General features: G+C 41.1%; 2 protein-coding genes across 2 annotated transcripts in view; one reads left to right on the top strand and one right to left on the bottom strand.

The window, feature by feature from the left end:
• Positions 1–1,684: 1,684 nt before the first annotated feature.
• On the bottom strand, positions 1,685–3,930 carry tmem69 (transmembrane protein 69). The gene is made up of 3 exons (XM_037682143.1): positions 3,755–3,930; positions 3,575–3,620; positions 1,685–3,468 (listed from the first exon to the last, which is right to left on the bottom strand). The coding sequence occupies exons 2-3, from the start codon at positions 3,611–3,613 to the stop codon at positions 2,773–2,775; spliced, it is 735 nt and encodes a 244-aa protein (XP_037538071.1). The 5' UTR covers positions 3,614–3,620; positions 3,755–3,930; the 3' UTR covers positions 1,685–2,772.
• Positions 3,931–6,598: 2,668 nt separating this feature from the next.
• The window catches only part of gpbp1l1 (GC-rich promoter binding protein 1-like 1), a 16,929-nt gene continuing 1,844 nt past the window's right edge, over positions 6,599–21,683 (top strand). The window contains exons 1-10 of the mRNA XM_037682137.1: positions 6,599–7,601; positions 9,265–9,379; positions 14,473–14,602; positions 16,678–17,006; positions 17,111–17,186; positions 17,284–17,480; positions 17,559–17,702; positions 19,893–20,048; positions 20,157–20,281; positions 20,355–20,457. Coding sequence (XP_037538065.1) covers positions 9,320–9,379; positions 14,473–14,602; positions 16,678–17,006; positions 17,111–17,186; positions 17,284–17,480; positions 17,559–17,702; positions 19,893–20,048; positions 20,157–20,281; positions 20,355–20,457 — 1,320 coding nt within the window. The 5' untranslated portion in view covers positions 6,599–7,601; positions 9,265–9,319. The remainder of the gene's footprint in view (positions 7,602–9,264; positions 9,380–14,472; positions 14,603–16,677; positions 17,007–17,110; positions 17,187–17,283; positions 17,481–17,558; positions 17,703–19,892; positions 20,049–20,156; positions 20,282–20,354; positions 20,458–21,683) is intronic.

Genomic DNA, 21,683 nt, shown 5'->3' with positions numbered 1-21,683 from the left:
TACTGCAGCAATGCAGCGTGGCATGCAGTCATTGAGTCTGTGGCACTGCTCAGGTGTTATGAGAGCCCAGGTTGCTCTGATAGTGGTCTTCAGCTCTTCTGAATTGTTGGGTCTGGTGTATCACATCTTCCTCTTCACAGTACTCCATAGATTTTCCATGGGGTTAAGGTTATGCAAGTTTTCTAGCCAATTAAGAACAGGGATACCATGGTCCTTAAACCAGGTACTGGTAGCTTTGGCACTGTGTGCAGGTGCCAAGACCTGTTGGAAAATTAAATCTGCATCCTTGGACTTCAGAAAACACAGTGGACCAACACCAGAAGGTGACATGGCACCCCAAACCATCACTGTGGAAAGTTGACATTGGATCTCAAGCAACGTGGATTCTGTGCCTCTCCTCTCTTCCTCCAGACTCTGGGACCTTGATTTCCAAAGGAAATGCAAAATTTATTTTCATCAGAGAACATAACTTTGGACCACTCAGCAGCAGTCCCAGGCGAGATGCTTCTGTCTCCGTCACTTGTTCAAGAGTGGCTTGACACAAGGAATGTGACAGCTGAACCCCATGTCTTGCATATGTCTGTGCTTGGTGGTTCTTGAAGCACTGACTCCAGCTGCAGTCCACTCTTTGTGAATCTCCCCCACATTTTGGTTATCCCTATTGCTTGTACACTTTTTTTATCTACCATATCATTTCCTTCCCTGTGCTTGGACACAGAGCTCTGTGAACAGGCAGCCTCTTTAACAATGACCTATTGTGTCTTGCCCTCCTTGTGCAAGGTGTCAATGGTCATCTTTTGGACAACCGTCAAGTCAACAGCCAGGATTGTGTAGCCTACAGAACTAGACTGAGACCATTTAAAGGCCTAAGTGTTTTGAGTTAATTAGCTGATTAGAGTGTGGCACCAGGTGTCTTCAATATTGAACCTTTTCACAATATTCAAATTTTCTGAGATACTGAATTTGGGAGTTTTCCTTAGTTGTAATCATCAACATTAAAAGAAAAACTTTTGAACTATATCAACCTGTGTGTAATGAATTAAAATATACAAGTTTCACTTTTTGAATGGAATTATTGAAATAAATCAACTTTTTCATAATTCTAATTTTATGACCAGCACCTGTATAAGTGCTAAGGTCTCCTGTGAGCAGGAACAGTTTTCACAGTGAGTTGTGAATGTTGATGCAGGAGGAACAATTTAAAAAACGTTTTTCCCCTCGGTGAGATCTTAGTTTGGTAAATTTATCAGACTGACAGTGAAACCAAATGAAACTCTGGCTGTTTAGTGTCTTAAGACGTTCCTGTAAACTTGATTAATATGTCAGTATCAGCACAGCAGTACAGTCTTCACTGGAGGCTTTTAATCCCATGTTGTTACAACAGCTGCCTCTGTATTGAAGTTTCTATTGAAACTGTTTCATTTATCAGTGGCTCCTGAAATAAATATTTTCATTACATTTTAAATTGATGCTGAACTTGTCAATTATACAGTTTTAATCTAGTATCAAGTCAAATGTTGGGCACAATGAGAGATGTCCCAAATGTATTTTTAGCAATAAAAAATGTTTCAGCACAGTGGTAAGAACTTTTAATTGCTTATTTTTACTTCTAAATAAACATCACAAAATTAACTTTACATTTCACAAATAAAGTCAGTTTGTGTTCTTTACCTCCATACTTTGTTAAAACTCCCAAGTTAAAATGTCATAAAATGGTCCGAGTTATTCAACATTTACACTGTTAAACTAAAAAACACTTTTTAGAAAATACTATGACAAAGTTTGTGTTTAAAGTAGTATTTTTCACTTTATTTGAAATGTATTTTATTGTTTTGATAATGTATCTTGCTTTGGGTTTGATTTTCTGGTTTACTCATCAATAAATGTTTTGTTCTTTTAAATAAACCATTTTACTCAAATGCCATATTTGAAGCTTAGGGTCTTTGTAGTTTAATCTTACAAAACCAACAACCATGAAACCATCTTCATCCTGCAGTAATTTCTGACAAATATGTCATTAGATAAGTTCCAGTTTAAAGTTTTTCTTCTTCCAGTTTTCAACATCTGCATGTCAGCACCTAAACAGCAATGTCAAAATCCTTGAAAGAAAGGTTCAGTTTCTGTTTCACAATAAATCTGTTTCCTATAGACTTTAAGAAGTATTTCAGAGGTTAGTATGTGAAGAGCCCGTCTGATTTTCAGATAAAGAAACGTGAACGATATGCAGGCAGGTCTTGTCACTATTATTTTTTTCAGCTCTTCTCGTCAGAAATGACTAGTGAGTCGTCGTCCTCCATCTCACACTCTTGTCTTCACTCCAGCTACCTCCATGTCCTCTAATTGCATCCATACATCTCCTTTTCCATCTTCCTCCTCTGATGATCTCATTCCTAATCTTTATCCATCTTTGTCATGCCCAAGAACCTCAACATATTCATTTCTGCTACTTCAAGTTCTCCTGTCTTTTTGTCAATGGCACAGTCTCCAGACCACACAACATAGCTGGTCTCACTGTCTTGTACACATTTCCTTTGACATTTGCTGCCACCTGTTTGTCACAAATCAACCCTGTAATTTTTCTCCATCCAGAATGGACTCTCCACACACCCTGGTTTATTGGACAGTCAATAATAAGTACTTGAAATTCTGCACCTTTGTGACCTCCTTGTAGCCTATATACCAAATTCTGTGTGAAACGCAAACAACTAAAACAAACATTGTTACTAAGATATACATGTATCAACTCTGCATGGTTAAATCTACAAAATTAAGTTAATTATCTGTTTTTAGTTTTTTCTCAGAGTAGACTTTCTTAAGTACCAGTGTGGCTACCAGAGAGAAGGTGGCCACCAGTGTAAGGACAGTTCTCATGACTTTGAACCAGGCAGGATAGCCAGGCAGCAATGCCAGGTCATAATATAGTGACAGACCTAGACCCATGATAACTATCAGGGCTCCTTCAGTAATGTGGTCCTTGCAGAGCAGCGCCAACCAGGCCAGAAGTGATGGAACCACACTGTTACCCAAGTTCATCCAGTTTGGTTTAGCAGGACTTCCAGCTGGAATGGCAAATCCCCAGCGAGCACCTCCAAGAAAGGATACAATACATGCTCCATAAACCATCTGAGCAAATGCTACTTCAGGGTAGAATGACTGTGTGGCTGTCATCAGGAGTGGGGCAGAGAGGAAGGGGATGAGTCCCGAAAGACCGAGGTACAGTGCTGGTTTGGGTGCCTTAATGGTGAATCTTTCTTTGCCGTTGTCTTGTTTTTGTGCGACGTCTTGTGTGTCCCCATGGCAGAGACGGGAGGTCTCCCAGCTCACAGGCCTGATCCTCAGCAGCCTGTTGGAGGAGGCTGCTATGTTTGGCACAAACACAGAGGAGGACTGAGGACGACACAATAGCAGAGTTTGTGTTGTGTACGTAGGTGTCATGATTTTCTTCTGGAAACATCTCCACGTTAGAACCTGAGACCAGAATAAACACAAGCAAGAAAATCACAAGTTTGTCACACACGTGGATACAGTACATTGACACTTCCATTATCTTTGTAGGCGAGCTGTGTTACTTTACCCCAGATATTATCCCTCTTCTGCATGGAAGACGTATCATTGTTAATCTAAAAACAAACCAAAAGGATACACAAGTTAGTCATAATAAAACGGCATATACGAAGGTCTTCCTAGTTGCTAGCTGCTAGCATTCGACGTGATACATAAGAACCTTTAAATAAACTATAGTTGTTGCATTTACCCGTTAGTCTTTAACTTTTTTTGTGCTCTAAGTGGCTTGTTCAGGCACGACAAAATAAATCCAACAGCAACTAAGTTAATTAAACTAGAGGTCGTTTGATAATTAAATCTATGGATTTATCGCTGTTATTTTATCCTTGCTCGATTAAATGCCTATCTTCTCGACTCTGAGTCTGGCTAGTATGTCCTGTACGTACACCGACGTAAGCTTCGTTCAAAGCAGCTCATTCCGAGTTTAAGTATTACGAGCATCAAGCTTTTAAAACATTCACAAACACCACTTTACAATGCCAACCACATGCGTATTGTAGTATATAAGCCTAAATGCGTTTAAGAATCACAACAGTGAGCCAGTTTAATTAAGAACACTGTTGAACCATGCGAAGTTACATAATGACGACAGTTCTTGAACGCAGCACGGTTGAAGCTGTTGGAATCTCTCAGTGCCAGCGCCAGTGGTAAGCGCACCTAAACCCAAACAAACATAGACGGCCTATTGTCGAGGAAGTTTATCGGTACAAAAAGGAGTAATCGAATTAGCGTTTGCGGATTTTCTACAGTTTCTAAATTTCCCGACTTGGAACTATCTTGCTCTTGAGAAGGTGCGCGGTATCGTCATAAAATACTGCAAGTTAGCTCGCTAGCACTTAGCAAACTGATAAATGTGTGCTGCTGCTAAGGTAGCCATTTTGAAACTCTTATTATTCCAGCCAAACCAGGTCTGTTTACCTTTATTGTTTGTCCGTGACAATTGCTTAAGCGGGTGGTTTTAAGCTATTTTGGGATAATAAGTACGTTTTTACTTGGCTATACTTGCTAACTGCACGAACTCCTAATTAATTCTCATTTTCACGGGCGACTTAACTGGCTGGTGGGGGGGTGGACGTCAGCTCTGGGCTAATATTGCTACGCTAACGTGAAACCCAGTAGGTAGTTTGCTAGTGGTGGTGTTTCAAAATATTACACGACGTTCTGAATGGGTAGTTTAATTTTAACTGGGTGAGAAGAACAACGAGCGTCTTAGATTATTTTAATGCACTTTATTCATTCCATTTAGCGAGTTAGCTTAACGAAACGCGCGTGCAGCGTAACTTGTCGCTGCAGCGTTATTCAGTTTTGTTTACGGTGTGCTAATGTCCAAGCGCTCCAGGTTTGGTGTCGTAGTTAGCACATGTGCATCGTTTTACACGGAGTAAATGTTTGTGCTTCAGTTGTGGCCAGCTCATTGATGATGAGCGGTTTACGTAATAATTCAGTGAGGATACGTGCGTATTTAAAACGGTGCAGAAATAAAATAGCTGATTTTATTTGACGTTGTAGTAGAGATAATTGAATTTCTTTATGTGCACAGCAGAGAAAGATGTTCATATTTTCACACTCATTTAGATGTTTCAGAACATTTTATTATATCAAGTTGTGCCCTTTTTTTATCATTTCGCTTGAATAATTTTAATGTTTTTCTGAAGTTTTTGCCTCAAAAATCTGAGGATAACTTTTGTACTTTTAGATAATCAGATAGCCACATGCTATAGGTTAATATCAATACTGATGATTGTATTTGAAAGAGATTTAAACAAACTGTTATATTATATCAGTGAGGCATGTTTAAGTACAAAACGAAGGAACTTGCAGAAGATTTAACATTCTGGACTAATTAACATTCTTAGAAAAAGCCTTGAAATTTTCATTAATTTTATTTACCGGTAACTACTTATTTTAAAGCTGTTAGGATTAACATCCATTTGGTATTTTTTAATTAACTAACAAATTGAATACGGAAAAAAATTTTAGTTTGTTAACCAGGAAATTATATTTTCAAACCACGAGGAGTTATTGTGGACTGCCAGTTTTGCAGTGGCCAGGAAAGCCTGTGCTGTCTTAAATCAGTCGACTTGGAGGATATAGGTGCCTGGAAACATTATTTAAATGTTTATTTATTTTTACATCCTTTACTGTTTTAGGGAAATTGAGCACTCTACATCTGTCTCATAAACTGTAAGTAAGTAATTAGGTGACGTGTCTGTACATCATCAATACAGATCCCCCAAACTTCAACCTGCTGTCCTGTATAAAGTTGTTTTATGGCATAATAACCCCCAAAATCATAAATGCATGGACTAAAACCAAGATTACAACTGCGTAATAGCTGCTTTTTATTATTATTATTATTATTTTATTTGCAGTAACTTGGTTACACAAATTGAAATTTCTTAAACCTTTTTTTTTCTGTTTAGGGACTTCATTCTAGTCTCAGTCACAAATTAACAAATGTAATAAAAACCTGCAATATAGCCCTTATAAAACAAGACGTTCATTCAACTTAATGGTTATTGTGGAGAGGCTGTTTACCGTTTCAAAAGTGTGTTGTTTGTGTTTTATCCATTTGTGTATTTCATTTATTAAATTTCCGGCACAAATTGCAGTTAAAAAATCTAAAACATTCCTTTAACAGAGCTTCATAAAGTTGCATTTCTTATATCTGTTTTAGTTTGGCATGGTGTTCTCAGAACATTACCAGTATTTGGTAAATTTTAAGTATTTGTGTAAATTTGATTTTAGATTTTTCTTAATGTAAATTAATTTTGTCTTTTGCAGATGCAGTTTGCCGTTGAGCACAAACCTGCGAACAGTCAGCAAGACACGTGAAACTGCAACAAAGTTTCCTTTGGGCTCCAAAATAACTATTTAAAGAAGAGAAGATCCACTTCACGAAATTTGGACGCTTTTTTTTCTTCTTCTTCCAATATTTTTTTCTTCAAATCAGGAAAAAAAAAAAAAAACATCAATTAAGTTGTCATCAGAGATTATTTTTGTTTTTGTGCTAAACATCACCTGAGCAGGCTTATGACCTTTGACCTCTATGAAATCCGAGCTGGACTTTCTTTCTGCTCCAATCAAGAATCACAGCTAATTAAATGGGCCTCTTACAGATGTGATTGTCTATCAAAGACATAAATGTCGTTATGATGCGTCCTTCAGCTCTGTTTCACTAACCTGGACTGAAAATGACAGCAATGTAACAGAGGGCTACACTTCCTTCCTTGTCATGTGACTTTGAACTTTTTGCTCTTTATTTTTTCCAAACTAAGACGTCTTTTCACCAGTTTGATGAGGTGAACACTGGTTTCAAGTGACCTCTGCTGCCAATAAAAGTCTGTCTTAAGATTTTTTTTTTACTTTTTTTATTTAATTTAATTATTTTTTTTTTGCATGTATTCAACTTGATCTTAAAATGATTCGGTAGAAGGCACGCTCAGAAGTGTACTGGCACACAGTGGCAGGATATCACCTGTCTCTTCCTCTAGCTGTGGTGTCCACGCTCCAGAGCAGACGGTGTCCACAGACTCTTTGCTTATTGTGAAATTAAAGACGGGACTGCCTCACCACTGGGACAAATCACTTCTCTCATCAATCCATTTTGCCAATCATAATCAAGTTCAATCAGGTTTTGAGACTTGTGACAATAAGAGCAAATGCTTCCAAATCACTGAAGGGAATCTGTCTGCTTACAAAATAAAAGGCCTGGAAACCGAATCGATGAGAGGCAACGTCGCCAGAAGGACTGCTTGAGTTTTGATTCAAAAAGGATAATCTGTCCAATTCTAGATCTTTGTGCTTCAAACATTCACTTCCTGCGTGGCTCGCTCTGAGTACCCAATCATTTCAGCAAACCATCTCCGGCTGTCTCACCCTGGACAAAGGGGTCTGCTTCTGGAGAAACTTACCTGGTGGAGGAGGAGTGGGGGGTCTTCTGTGTGTTGCGCCCCACCTGTCAGTGCACGCCCTCTGATCAGCGCCAGCAGGCCTGAGGAGCCCAGGCAGAGGACTTCAGAGCCACAGACTCTGGGGTAATGTTCAGGTTTCACCTCACCGACCTTCCTGTGACATACACGCATGATGGCATCAAATGAGCCGGTCACTTGTCAACATTTTGTGGGCAGAGTTGTTTATTTGCTGCCATCTGTGTTTACACATTTATCAAAGCAGCGTGTATAGATATGTAGCTGATCTCCACACAGAAATAGCTGCAGCTTTATTTGCTAAGAATGGGACTTATTTTCAGCTCGTCTCGTTTCTGGCCTTTGCAATAAATCTTTAACATATTTAAGAGTGATTTAAAACAAATCTGAGTTATTACAACCTAAATTTTTAAAATGTTTGGATGTTCTATAAAGTTTAAATGAAAACGCTTCAATTTATAAATTTCATAAATCATTTTATTCACAATGGAACACAATACATGTATCAAATGTTTATCGTTTTTAAGAGAACAAATTTATTTATTTGATGGCAGCAACATCTGTTTAGTCCATGTTTCCAGCGTTAACCATCTCCTCTAACAACAGTCTAAATGTCCCGTTCTTGTGTGATGTAGGATTCTAGCTGTTCAACAGTCCTGTGTTGTTGTTGTTGTTGTTGTTGTTGTTGTTGTTGTTGTTGTCAGATGTTTTCATTAGGTGAGGTTTGTTCTGCAGGCAGCTCAGTTCAGCACCCGGACTCTTCCCCTATAAAGCCATGCTGTTGTCGTGGATACTTGAAGTAGTTTAGCATTTTCTTGCTGAAATATGCAAAGTCTTCTCTGAAAAAAGACAGCTGGATGGGAGCATATGTTCTAAAACTTGCAGATACTTTTTTTTTTTTTTGCGTTGGAGCTTTTCCTGGTGTGAAAGCTGCCAGTGGCAGTAATGCCCCTCCATCCCATCAGGCAGAGGCGTTTGAACGGTGGATGGTCGCGCTCCTCTTCAGGTTTCTGTGGTTTCCAAACATTATTTCACATTTGGATTCATCTGATCACAGAACAGTTTTCCACTTTGCCTCAGTCCGTTTTAAACAAGCTTTTGTCCAGAGAAGACATTTGTTTCTGGGTGGTGTTTACATATGGCTTCTTCTTTGCATGATAGAGCTTTAAGCCATGTTTGTGGATGGCACAGGGAACTGTGTTCATGCAGCGGCTCCTGAGGGCCCACGGACATCCAGTATTGACGTTCAGTCTTGTCCTTTAAGCTCTGGGATTTTTACAGATTCAAATGTTTTGACGATATTAAGATATGTAGATGATGGAATATTCAAAAATTAGAAATGGTTTCTCATTTTTAGATGTACTTTTTCACAGACTGGTGAGCCTCTGCCCATCCTGTGAAATTCAGCCTTTTGACAGTTAACCTAAATGTAAAATATTCCTCCTGCTGGTTTTTATTTGTGTTGCTGACCTTTACAGTTTTTTGTTTCTCTTGTCAACTTTTAAGATGGGTTGCTGCCGTAAAGTTCAAAATTAAATTTAAATCAAATGATTCAATTTACTGGTTCAAACATTTGATGTTTCATTTGTTCCAACGTGAATGAAATGAGTTTATAAAATCGTTGTTTGTTTACATTTGACACCATGTTGCAACTTCTTTAATTGTAGTTGTAGAAATCGAAAGACTGAATCCTGCTTCATGTTTCTGCACTGAAAGCAGCAGGAGATGAATATTACAAATGTCTTTCTCGTTTTGTTTTTATTGTTTTTAGATCCTGGCCATGAGGTTTGATGCCTCGATCCACTGACCGGAAACACTGGACCTAAATGGCGCAGCATGACTTTGTCCCTGCCTGGCTTAACTTCTCCACACCCCAGCCTGCCAAGGTACAGGGATGGTTTTTTGTTGTTGTTTTTTTGTGAGGACGGTGCATAATGTAGACATGTGTCAGCCTGTGTCTTGTAGACTTTGCTGAAAATAATCCTTACTGGGTCTGCCTGTAAACCTGTGTGTCCTCAGCTGTCCCTGAGGGACAGACCATGTCTTCTGCAGATGGTGCTGAACGTTCACAGACTGATGTGCAGACAATATTTGTTATTTTATTGTTGACATAGATGCAAAAATGTTCTTGTTTAAATTCTGTAAATCACTTCCATGTTTCTCATCACCCGTGCACGCACGCACGCACACACACACACACACACACACACACACACACACAGTGCTTTTCCTTTATAGATATTCTGTTCACTGTGTAGACTACGACTACCATACTTTTTGTTGTATAAGTCACACCTTTTTGCATAAATGTGCATGCCCTGTGACTAAAGCCCCCAGTATACTGATGCGTATGTCCATACGCAGAGGTACGCACGTTCATACGCGAAGGTACGAGCGTATCCCCCAGGGCATGTCCGTGCAAAGCTTAAATTTTTACGACCACGTACGCGGTGTCGCACAATAAACTTCCTGTCGACGGACTTTTTTGAATGCGACACCAATGTATTAAATTCCCCTTCTTCATCCCTGATCTGGCCTTTTCTTTTGTTTTTTTGCCAAGAGGCAGTGTTCTCTTCCTCCTCCGTTGATGCAATGACTGAAATGGTGAGAAATGGAGGAATTTGTCATAAGAAAATTAAACTCAGGTCCAGCGTGGCTGCAGGAGGGTCTGCAGATCTCCTGGTGGGCTGGTGTGATGTGTGGGCTGTAGAGCCAGCGTGCTCTTTTTTTTTTTTTTTTTAGATCTTTTTATTAACAACATATAAACACAGAACACCGCTGTGGCTGAGGCTGCCAGCACTCGTTTTTTTTTTGTTTTTTTTTCCCGACCTGTCAATCAATCCAGTAGGCGTGTCAGCAAATGACCAATCGGCGTCCTCAGTTTGTCCCGAAGGTAAACGCCCCTCGTCTGTGAAGCTGCTCTGCAGCTGCTCAGGGTGTACGCTGGAGTACAAAGTCTTAACCCTCTGCGTACAGTACACGTGTATGTCCGTTCACACGTACGTACGCGGCAGTATACTGGAGGCTTCATAAGGCGAAGAGAGTTATTTACATTTTTTTCCCATTTAAAAACAAAAACGGTAATCCACTGGATTATCTGAGACTGCTGTGTAGGTTGGACCTATGCTAATAATTTAAAGAATTTAAAGAAAATATTCTTCAAAAGGATATACAGTAACAGCCATATTGAAGTTAGGTTCTGTGGAAACGTGACAAAAGATTACTGTCTTAGTTCCAGTTGTTTGGTTCTTAGCCAACTAGCTCATCAGCTCCGTTTCTCTAAACTGAGGCCTTTCAAAAAGATCTCTACAACAGGTAAGATATTGACAACTTTACCACAAAATCCAGCTTCAAAATGGCCAGAATGGCCTTTTAAGAAGCATGTATCCATTTTTGAATCAGACCTTGTTCATCACTGACATTAAAAGAACTGAAGGTCACAAAACAATGTGTAGTAAATACCCTTGATTTGTTGTTTGGGTTAAAATGTTTAACTGAAAGCTCCAAGAATGTAGCGCTCATCTTCACCACCCACTCATTCTTCACATAACTGTGTTTAGAGGAGAAATATTTGTTTAATCCATGTTAATGCGCACATTAAGGCATTCCTTGATAAGTGGGAAGTCTTATTTAAGATAAGGAGCTCACTCTGGTTGAAGGTCAAAGAAGCCTTTCTGGAGGAGGTTGAAAATGTTTGTTCAGGGATTTGCTGTTGCTCACAGACGGGCGTAACGTCTTGTTCCAGGTTACTGTTTTGATCAGCGCTTCAAGGTAGTTTTTAGGGTCAGTAAAAACAAAAGTTTATTACAGGTTGACACAGACGTTAGCACCTGCTCTTATCATCGAGCAGAGGTCTGCATGTCCAGCATGGCCACACTTGTTTTGTGCTTTTTATATGGACTGATTGTTTTGGATGGGATCCTTATAAAGTTCTGGAGATGCTTGTTTAAGTCTCTGTCGCACTGTGACGTAAAGCGTCAGCGCATGTCAGTGAATGGGAAAAAGACAAATGTTGGTGTAAGTTGCATAAGTTAGGTGTACGTTTCAAACGCTGATATATGATGGCCAGGCAATAATTTTGTTTATGCACAGAAATGTCAGCGTATGACGACATGTTGCTGGTAAGTTAGGTATTACAGGTACGTTATTCATAAGTTCACACACATGGGGATCCAGTGGGGCAGTTGTGTACGTGCACATAACTTATTTCTAACCTATGAGCATCTTGACTTTAGCAGAGTTTATGCACAGTGTTATTGTTACGCTGAACTTGTGCACAGCATGTTTTAGCATACTGAGGATAAACGTGACGATCAGATGTAAAACAGCAGCTCTGCAGCCACACATTAATTTTGCATTGATCAACAAGCCTCAGAAGAAATGGAACAAATCTGTGATGAAGAAAGCTGCAGCAGGTTCCTCCATCTCTGTGGTGATAGATGTGGACCTCTGCACCTCATGGATCCAGCAGGAGCGATGAGTTGCTCACCATTCTCCAAAATGCTGATAGCACACTCGCTGCAAGTTATGAACAGGCTCAGTAAGTTGTAGGGTTGTCAACTACTGGTATACGTTGAACATGTCGGTATAGTGTAATGCTCCTCGGCATGGGAAGAACTTGAGCCGGAGCCAACTGTGCACTCTATTATGAGTTGATGTCACCGCTACAATTCACACTGGACCCAATTTGAACGAGCGCTCTACCCCTGGCGCTCACTTGTTCTCTCCTTCTGTCTCTCCCACACTCACGCCTCTCACACATCTAGCTAACACTTGCAGCTGGTTTCTGATGAGTGTCAACTTGTGAGTAACTTAATGTAACGTGTAAACTTATGTCTAACTTACCTGTCACATACCTGCAAATTATGCATAACTTCTTCAATTCAGTCCAGTTTATAAAGCTCCAAGTCACAGCAGACGTCGTCTCAGGGCACTGAACAGAAACGTTCATATATATGAAAAGCAAGTTAACAACATTAATTATCTGAGGAGCTTTGAGTTTAAATTCATCGCAGACTTAGCAAGCATGAAGGCAACAGTGGAAAGAAAAACTCCTTCATGAGAAAGAAACCTCCAGCAGAACCAGGCTCAGGACAAGCGGCCATCTGCTTCGACTTAGGCAGAGTTTAACTTATGAACAACATGTCTGCGTACCATCGCCGTGTGATGAGCATGCCGTCGTACTTCAATGTGTTGGTAACTTATTCAAAACTTACACCCAACTTATGGCTTACATCAGCGTGTTGATCATTATTTTCTGTGCATCACTGCGTGACAGCTGCCCTCCGCTCCACCATGCGGTGCAGAACAAGTTACACTATCGTTGATCATAAACTGCATAAATCAAAATGTTAGTACAAGTTGTGTATAAGCTAGAGAGAGACATGTTATAGATGAGTTACTCTATTTGTTCAACCTTTTGGCAATACAGTATGTGTACAGTAGTCCCTCGATTATTGCGGGGGTTACGTTCCAAACACCACCGCGATAGGTGAAAAACCGCAAAGTAGGAACTCTGCATAAATAAAATAATAACAATAATAATATTTTAATATTTATATATATTTTAGGCTTTATAAACCCTTCCCACACTCTTGCAATGTTCTAAACTCTTAAACCTACATCATTTTAACAACATATGTATATGCACTGTACAATTTTACTCACCAGCTCTGCAGACCAGCAGCTCTGTTCTGGTCGGGCTCAGTTCCAGTTCTGCAGACCTACCCTGCAGCATGAAGCCCACCACACAGTCCAGGTTGATGTGCACGTGGATAATTGAGCTTCAGGATTATTTCAGTTCTGTGAGCTTCATAGATATATCGTTACTTCTGATTTTGCGTTGCAAAACTTTCCCTCCATTTTGGCAGAAAGCAGCGGCCAGAAGCCCTGTTGACTTCTGGGTAGTGTAGTTCCGTTGACCTGCATTGCATTGTAGGTTTATTGAAATAAAACTACAAAATGCCGGCACCTGTCCAAAGTATTTTTCCGTTAACTTTTTATCTCGTACCGTCCCGATCATGTGAGTAATACTAAAGTTGACAATCATTGGAAAAACCACGAAAGAACACGTCAACAAAAGTTGAACCGTGAAGTAGCGAGGGACTGCTGTACTCCAAAAGAGGCTTCAAGTTGTTTTGTTTTTTTATTCCACCTTCAGCTCATGCCCTTTGTGTTGGACTAAATTACATACGTCGACATAAGATCAATAAAACGTTATGGTGTTACAGAGCCCTCAGGTCAGAGCTTTTGTTGTGTATGTAGGGAGGGGCAGGGAGGGGTTCAATATACTTTGGAGGAATGTCTGGTCAATAAAGTTTTATTGGATTGAAGCTGTTGGATACACTCAAGGTAACAGGACTTGGTGAATACGTTTGTGAAGCCATGTGGGCCTTTACTCTCATTTCTTCTCAGAATCCAAAAGTGTTTGTTGACATAATGTCAGTATGTTTTTAGTTCAGAGGTCTGACCCCGGTGTCTACAATATGATTGGGGGGGGGGGGTGTCGCAAACGTTCAGTGTAACGTGTGAAACAGGAAGTTGATTTCCTGATTTTACATTCAGACAGAACTACGTTCACACTTCTGTCCTCCTAACACACAACCTAAACTCTTGTCACGTCGACTGACTGGTCCAAATGTACTTAATTTACTTCTCATTGTTGCTTGAAACACGGAGGAGTATGACGTTAAACCTCAGCTGATAACGAGTCTGGTGCAGATAGATGGGAGCCTTTCACTCTGCACTTTGAAACAATCAAGTTTTTTGGTGTGCGTTCTTGGAGAATCCTCTTTAGATCTTTGAAGTTACATTTGAAACATTTTAAGACTAAAGAGAAAGGTTCATGTACAGAGAATGGTTTAGTCCTATATTTACAGCCATGCTTGTCACTTTAACCTGGACTAAAGTGTCATTTTCCACCGTTGCTGTAAACTCGTGAAGTTTTAATTTTAACTAACACCCCTCCTGTCTTCTGCAGTCTTCTGCTGCCAACCTTGACAAGCAAGGTGAGCCTCACCTCCACAGAGACGGCAAACCTGCTGCGAGCCGCCGCCGCCACAACTCCTCTGATGGCTTCTTCAACAACGGCTCCCTGCGCGCTTCAGCAGGTAACAAATTAAGCCGCTTTGTCAAACTTGTTCCTGATATTAGAAAGTTTAAACACTCAAAACAGAAGCACCGTGGAGAAAATATGAAGAACCCCTGAAAAAACTGGAGGGCAGGAGGTTTATGAATGCCAGTTCGGTGATTTCTGAGGTTTTTTTTTGTTTGTTTCAGGCCACAAAATATAATTTACAGACTTGTGATAATGTCTGAAGTATACAAACAGAACAATAAGCCATTTGACAAGGAGTCTTGTCAAACATGTTTTTAATGTGTGTATCTAACAATAACCAGTATTTTTTTTAATGTATTTATAAGAGTTATGGCGTTACAGAGTATTGACAATTGTTTAAAAAGGGTCACTTAATTTCTGTAGGGGTCCTCAAGTTCCCACAGGTCCTAACCCCAATTTTGGAAAATACTGTGGCAATTTAAACTTCACCAGAAGGTGCAAAACACCAAGGACATTTCATTCAGGTTGTCTCAAATGTGGATAAGTTGCTGTGGAGCAGAAGAAGAGCTACGACAGCAGCATGTTGTTCAGAGAAGCTGTTCACATTCTCAAGTTCACCCTTCATCCTCTGGGTTTAGCCAGTTTGCTCGTCTTTGTCAGATTTGAACCAGTGTGGAACGTACTTGCGTTATGTAATCAAGTATGAATTTAGTGTACTTTGCACTTTTTAAAGTAATTATTCCAATATACACCCGAGTATGTTTTGCTTTAATATTCTTCTTAGTTACATTGGAAATCCCATCTGTTACTGAGTAGAAAATGTGAACATAAATACATGAAATTAAATGAAGCGGTAACAAAAAGCACTCCGTCAGCCCGCAGCGACTGGATCTGTTCTTCATCAGTCAGCCGGTGTTTGATAAAGCTAGAAGTGATAGAGATTGTGTACAAACTCCACGGGGATGGAGTTGTGGGTGCAGGACATTTCAGTAGGCAGGGTGATCAGTTCTGTTGACAGGGCAGGACGCTCTCCTTGGATAACGGTAGAGGTAACACTGAGCTCTGTCGCAGCTGGTATAACCTGACATGATGATAAACAGAGCATCAACAACTCCCAAACTCACGTCTGAAAACATGTCGGAGAATCAATACGTGGGCCTGATCTATTTACAACATGCAGCCTGATTAAAAGAAAAAAGTAAGGTAGTAGTAATAATAATAGTAATAATGCAATTCAGTTTTCAATTCACTTTATTTCTATAGCGCCAAGTCACAACAGAAGTCATCTCAGGGCACTGCACAGAAACATTCACATACATTATAAAAGCCAATCAGTAAAAGTTATTTACCTAAGGAAGCAGCAGATTGTGATGAATCTTCACTTTGTCACAGTCTCCACATCCTGAGCAAGCACCAAGGTAACAGTGGAAAGGAAAAACTCCCTTTTAACAAAAAGAAACCTCCAGCAGAGCCAGGCTCAGGACGAGCGTCCATCTGCTTCGACTGGCTGGGTTTGAGAGGACAGGAAGGAGGAACAGACAGAATGTCGGGTCCAGATGTACTTCCTATTGGAAGAAAGACAAAAAACATGTTAATGATAGAATCAATTAGGTAGAGTAAGTAAAGACAGCAGCAGAGTGAGGACATGAGGTCAATTTGTCCTCCAGCTGTCTAAGACTATAGCAGCATAACTAGGGATAGGTCAGGAAACCCAAGCTGACCCTAACTATAGGATTTATCAAAAAGGAAAGACTTGAGCCTTAGTCAGTGAATAATAATAATAAGGGAAAACAAAAATATTTTCTTGTTGCCTCAGTGGACCTGCTACATTCACACATCAGCTGAGAAGTTTCTCTAAGGCAGGAGTTCAAAGTTCTGTTGGAAAACGATGTTCCAGTAAATTGACCCACCGTTAGTTTGATCAGGATTATTTTTATTAACCGTCATGTGGAATTCACAGTGAATAAATATTAGAGACGGTCCAGGAGTTCTGATGATGATCGGTTTAATTTATGGTTCTGGTGTTTTCTAAAATACATCCATTTAGTTTTTACTGTAACTCCACTGCACCTCCTTTAGGCTCTGTGTGTGTGTATGCAAGTAATTCCAGTATTTTCTGTTTGTAAGGTGACGGGTGGCAGCAGCACTCGCTGCTGTTAAGGCACGACTCTGTGGACTCGGGGGTGGCCAAAGGAGTACACGGTGGACTGGCAGGAAGCTCCTGTTGGAAGGAAACACCCAGCTGGCATGGAGCTCCCCAAAGTGTCCAGGACAGCCACCACCACCAGGGACGCCACCTCAAACGGGGTGGAGGCGACAGGGACAGGCAGGGGGGGCACAGGCAGCGCAACAGTAATTTCCATCCCCGCAAGGGAACCTCGTACCAGGACAAGTTTCCCAACGAGGAACGCAAAGACAGCAAGGACGACAAGCTGAAGTTTGTAGAAGAGGACTTTGTGAGTTCCTAACCCTGCTGTCGACTCACGTTTTCACATTGCTCCTTTACAAATGATGATGATGATGATGATGTAACATCTGGAAACTGTGTTTGGCCTTTTAGCCCTCCCTCAACCCTGAAACAACTGGAAAGCCTGGGACTCCGATGCGAGCAGTTGCCCCCCATGCTGGGGTGTGGGGTAAGAGTTTCCATCCCTGATGAATCTTTTCTTAACATGTAACTTCTCTGCTGCTACTCAGTAACAGTTCTTCTTTGATTGTTGAACACGTGTGCAGAAAACCCCCCCAGTGGCAAACAGATGGTGTCCAAGATGCTAGTTATCAAGAAGGTTTCCAAGGAGGACACTGGCTCGGCCTTCTCTGCTGGGTTTGCCACTGCGGGCGCCTTGCCCACGAACGGCAGCAAAGCTCCCATCACAGGTTCCAGCGTCTACAAGAACCTGGTCCCAAAGCCTGCTCTCGCCCCCACCAAAGTAAGAGTCCGCCACGTTACTCCAGCAGCACAGCTGGGACCGTCAGGCTCTTTCTGTAACACGCCGTCTGTCTTCCAGAGCTCCCAGTGGAAATCTGGAGCTAGAGAGATCACCAAGTCTGGTCTTCACATGCCAGGTCGGGACTCAGTCTTCACCAGCCCTGTCTCTGCAGCCAAACCCAGCACCACAGTCAGCGCACCCCCGCACACCACCCAGAAGGAGGTCAGAACCATGAACACAAAGAAATGACTCCAGTCTGTTCGTTCTGTCCAGGGCTCTGCAGCCTTTGTGATCAAAACAGCCATTTTTACTCCTTGTTCTCAACATTAAAAAGTGTCCAGAGCCTCAAAACCTGCTGTGACCATCAACTGACGGCCCATGGGCCAGTTTGAGTTTGTTGCAGGGGGGGCTTTCTGGCCAGGTGGGATGATATTATCAAACTAAAATTATTTAATGAATTTAACACTCGTTGATTTTATTTATTTTTTGTTGACATTTTAAGATTAAAGAAAAATATATTTATGTAAAGAAGTAAATAAATTATAGTTTTTACAAATTTTATAAAAATTAAAACTACAGATCTCATCTGTGGAAGACGTAGTTAAGTATCCCACTTTAAAGTAATAAAGTGTACATAAAACACGGGCCATTTTGTTGGATATGTAGTACTGACTTAGTGACATTTTAAATGAAAAACAAATACTTGTATTTACTTTGACTTAAACTATGTTTTATTGTCCAGTTCGTGTCAAATTGAGTCACTGCAAATTCTCCTAAAAATGTTCCAAATAATTTCTGGTGGATTTGAGAGGAAGATCTCACTGCAAAGCAGGAAGTTATAAAAAATGAATTGGCTAAAACTTATCAACAAGTTTTGCTCCTTGTATTCATAGTAGTCACATATTTCAGAAAAATGTAATAAAAAAAAAAACCTTCTAAAACTAACTTTTTCTGTTTTGGGCATAAAAGTCAATAAAATTAAATTTCATGTTGGTTTTGGTCAAAGTTTCAAAGAGTTGCAGATGAGGGACAAAAGAGTTGCAGACGAGGGACAAAAGGGCCACAGGTTGCAGACCCCCGATTCTGTCCATTCAAGTTTATTTGATCAAGGCCGGCACCATAAACGATGTAACATGATTAAAAACAATCAACCGTTGTTTTGTACAAAGGTTTGCTAGCCACAGGCTAATTTGTAAACCCAGTCCTTGGTTGGACTTTTTATCATTCATGTCTGTTCATATAAAATATAACAATTCTCCAGACTGGACTGTGGACATTTAGGAAAGTTAGAACTCATTTAGATAAAATGCTGATTACAAACACTTTTTTTTTTTTTATTGTCCAGTCTCAACAAGACTCACTTTGACCCAGGTCTACAGTCTGCGGTTTTCCATATAACTGAGTACCGCCCCGATGTGTGCAGGATCATGGCTGCCTGAAACTGCAACATTGTTTTCTATGCGAGCCAAACAACACAACAGAAAAATAAGTGAAAGAAAGTCACAAATCAACAAAAAAGGTTAAATCGTGTCATCTGGACCAGTTTATTTGTGAGAGTCTACTTCTGAGATTCCAACAGGACGTTGGCTTGAAACAGCTGTGAAGGATACCTATGGGACATATGTGGCTGGCAGGCCGTAGACTGAAGAAGTCCTCTGGATGGAAGACAAAATGTTTCTCACTTAAAGAAGCTGGTCCAGATGACACGATTTAAACTTTTTGGTTGTTTTCTACCTGATGATTGAGCTTACAACATTTTTTTTCTAAAGTCACAAAACACTCACCATCCTCTGCCAGTTTTACAAAATGCCGTGTCCAAGTCTTGGCTGCGTTCCTTTTGCTGGTTAGAGCTTTAAATCGAGTCCGTCTGGTCAAACTCCCTCTGAACTCTCAGGTACCGAGCACAGACACGTCTGCAGCTCCTCAGCACCTCGGTGTTGGTTTACATGTGGCCAGTTTACTAGAATTTTTCAAGTAAACAAGAAAAATGAGTTCTGTGTTTGAGGTTGATTCTTGTGATTGATGCTCTCTTGATCAGCTTTGCTCTCTGGCTAATCCTCGGCCTGCTGACGGCCAATCTTCAGCTCAGCTCACCTGATACCTCGGTCAAACAAGTCCTAAGAACCGAGCTGAAGCTGGTGGGATCACCCAGTGGAAAGCTGTGCCAGTCTGAGTCGGGCCGAGCAGAGCCCGTGGACAAAACGATCCCAGACTCGATGGATCAACTAAATAGTTTAAATTGTGCAGTAGCTCAGCTTGTTGAACCAAACACGGCTTTTCATCAAGTTTTCAAACCGTTAAATTCCTGTTTATTATTGAGCAAAGGACACATTTTATATTTTTTATAACCATGTCAGAAGGCGTCAGTTTTCATTCCCGTCCTTCGTTGCTTCTTTCTTCTGACGCCTGCAGCTCCCTTCCAGCACGACTCCTCCCATAGACATCGCTCCATCGAGGCTGAAGCTGATGCGGCGTGGTCCAGATCGTAAGAGCGAGTTTCTGCGAGCTCTGAAGGACGAGGGCACTGGAGAGATGACGACGAGCAGCAGCCCAGGAACGTCAGGAGAGGTGGGCAGCCACGTGGCTTGTTTCACTGATCTACATGGAGCTGCACAGCGCACTGAAGTATTTGTGGAGGAATTAATTTCAACATCCTGACTATTTTTTTTTTCTCAGGGTGAGGGCAGCACCCCAGAGCCCAAAGCCTACAGTGAGGAGGTGTGCCACGAGAATGGTCTGTCCTACTCCCCCAGTGATTCAGACATCGAGCACCTGTCCAGCTCTCTAGAAGCAGAGCACAGGTGAGATGCAGCTAAAACTGTCTTACATGTATCTCATGCACGTGCACCTTCAACTAAGCTAAAACTCATTTAGGTTGCTGAAGGCCATGGGCTGGCAGGAGTACCCAGAAAATGACGACAACTTCCTGCCTCTGACAGAAGACGAGCTGAGAGAGTTCCAGACGAAAACTGAACAGGTGAGATGTCACAGAAAGCCCTGAAACGTTTCACAGGATGTTTAACGTCTCCTCACTCTGGATGACTGCTCTGATATGACATAAAAACACAGCCAGATGTTCTTTATGTGTTACATGTGATGGAACATGGAGGCTTTGGTGTGTGGTGGGCTTGGGCCCTGTGTTTACCAGTGTGGCTTGGCTACAAACAACGCCTCATGCTGGACGCACTCTTAAATTCATGAACATTTTTGGTTAAGTGGCTGCAACACATGTAGTTCTGCTGCTACCACCAGTAGGATGGTGCCACTCTCACCATGTGGCTGCAGCATCCAATCCACATCCTCCATGTTAAAATAAACACTAAAGCTTCTCACCATGGTCAGACCTGCTGGACTAGGAAGGACAGAGGGTGGATGTGGTTGAGGTTCACACAGATGGCCTTGTCACCTCAGTCCTGGTGTTCCTCATCAACAGCAAAGCTATAACTGATTGTGGTGACACAGAAACTTCCCTTATGTGCAGGAAAGTTCTGCAGATTGTGATGAGGTCCAGCCCAGTGTTGATCATCGACAAATATTTGTGACTGGACACAGAACAGAATGCAAAAGTTGAAGCTGAGGGAGCCTCAGCGATGAGGAACATGAACAAACTGGTGAATACTAGGATCATGACAACATCAGGATTGGCTTCACGGTGAAGGAGGATTTCCAAACGTGCTGTGACGCAACCCCAGCTTGGAATGAGAACTTCATCCAGCATGAAGTGGGTGTTAGAGTGGGTGCAGCATCACTTGGTTCTTGAGTAGGGGTGGCCAGTACGTTGATCACAACCTACTGGTCAATCTCAAAAGTGTTATGGGTAGATCACATAGCATTAAAAAATAGATATTAGCCTTTCATCCATGCATGAAATTTGTCTCTTGATTGACAGACAGAGCAGCCAGTCTGAGGCCTGTTTACACAACGTGAAACATTCAGCCATTCATTTACAGACAACAACCTCATTCTCTCTGAAACTGAAGGTTTCTGAATCCAGGTCTCAAGAGTGGAGATTTTATTTTCAGGGGAACCCCCCACAGAGGTGTGAAATGCTTCATAAGTGTGAAGTCACACATGTGCACTACAGGCGGCTGCAGTCCAGTTTTTCTGCTCTAACAACAGTTATAATAAATGTAACAACAGTTATAATAAATGTAACAACAGCTATAATAAATGTAACAACAGCTATAATAAATGTAACAACAG

Source organism: Nematolebias whitei, chromosome 9, assembly GCF_014905685.2.
Source record: "Nematolebias whitei isolate Nwh7 chromosome 9, NemWhi1, whole genome shotgun sequence".
NCBI classification, from domain to species: Eukaryota; Metazoa; Chordata; class Actinopteri; order Cyprinodontiformes; family Rivulidae; genus Nematolebias; species Nematolebias whitei.
This window is presented reverse-complemented; position numbering and strand designations above follow the sequence as displayed.

What these genes read in the sequence shown, in the direction of transcription:
- tmem69 (XM_037682143.1), bottom strand. Translation starts at nt 3,613, where the DNA reads ATGATACGTCTTCCATGCAGAAGAGGGATAATATCTGGG. An exon ending in GAAGAGGGATAATATCTGGG is followed by an intron (nt 3,469 to 3,574) that starts GTAAAGTAACAC and finishes TTCTGGTCTCAG; the next exon opens with GTTCTAACGTGGAGATGTTT.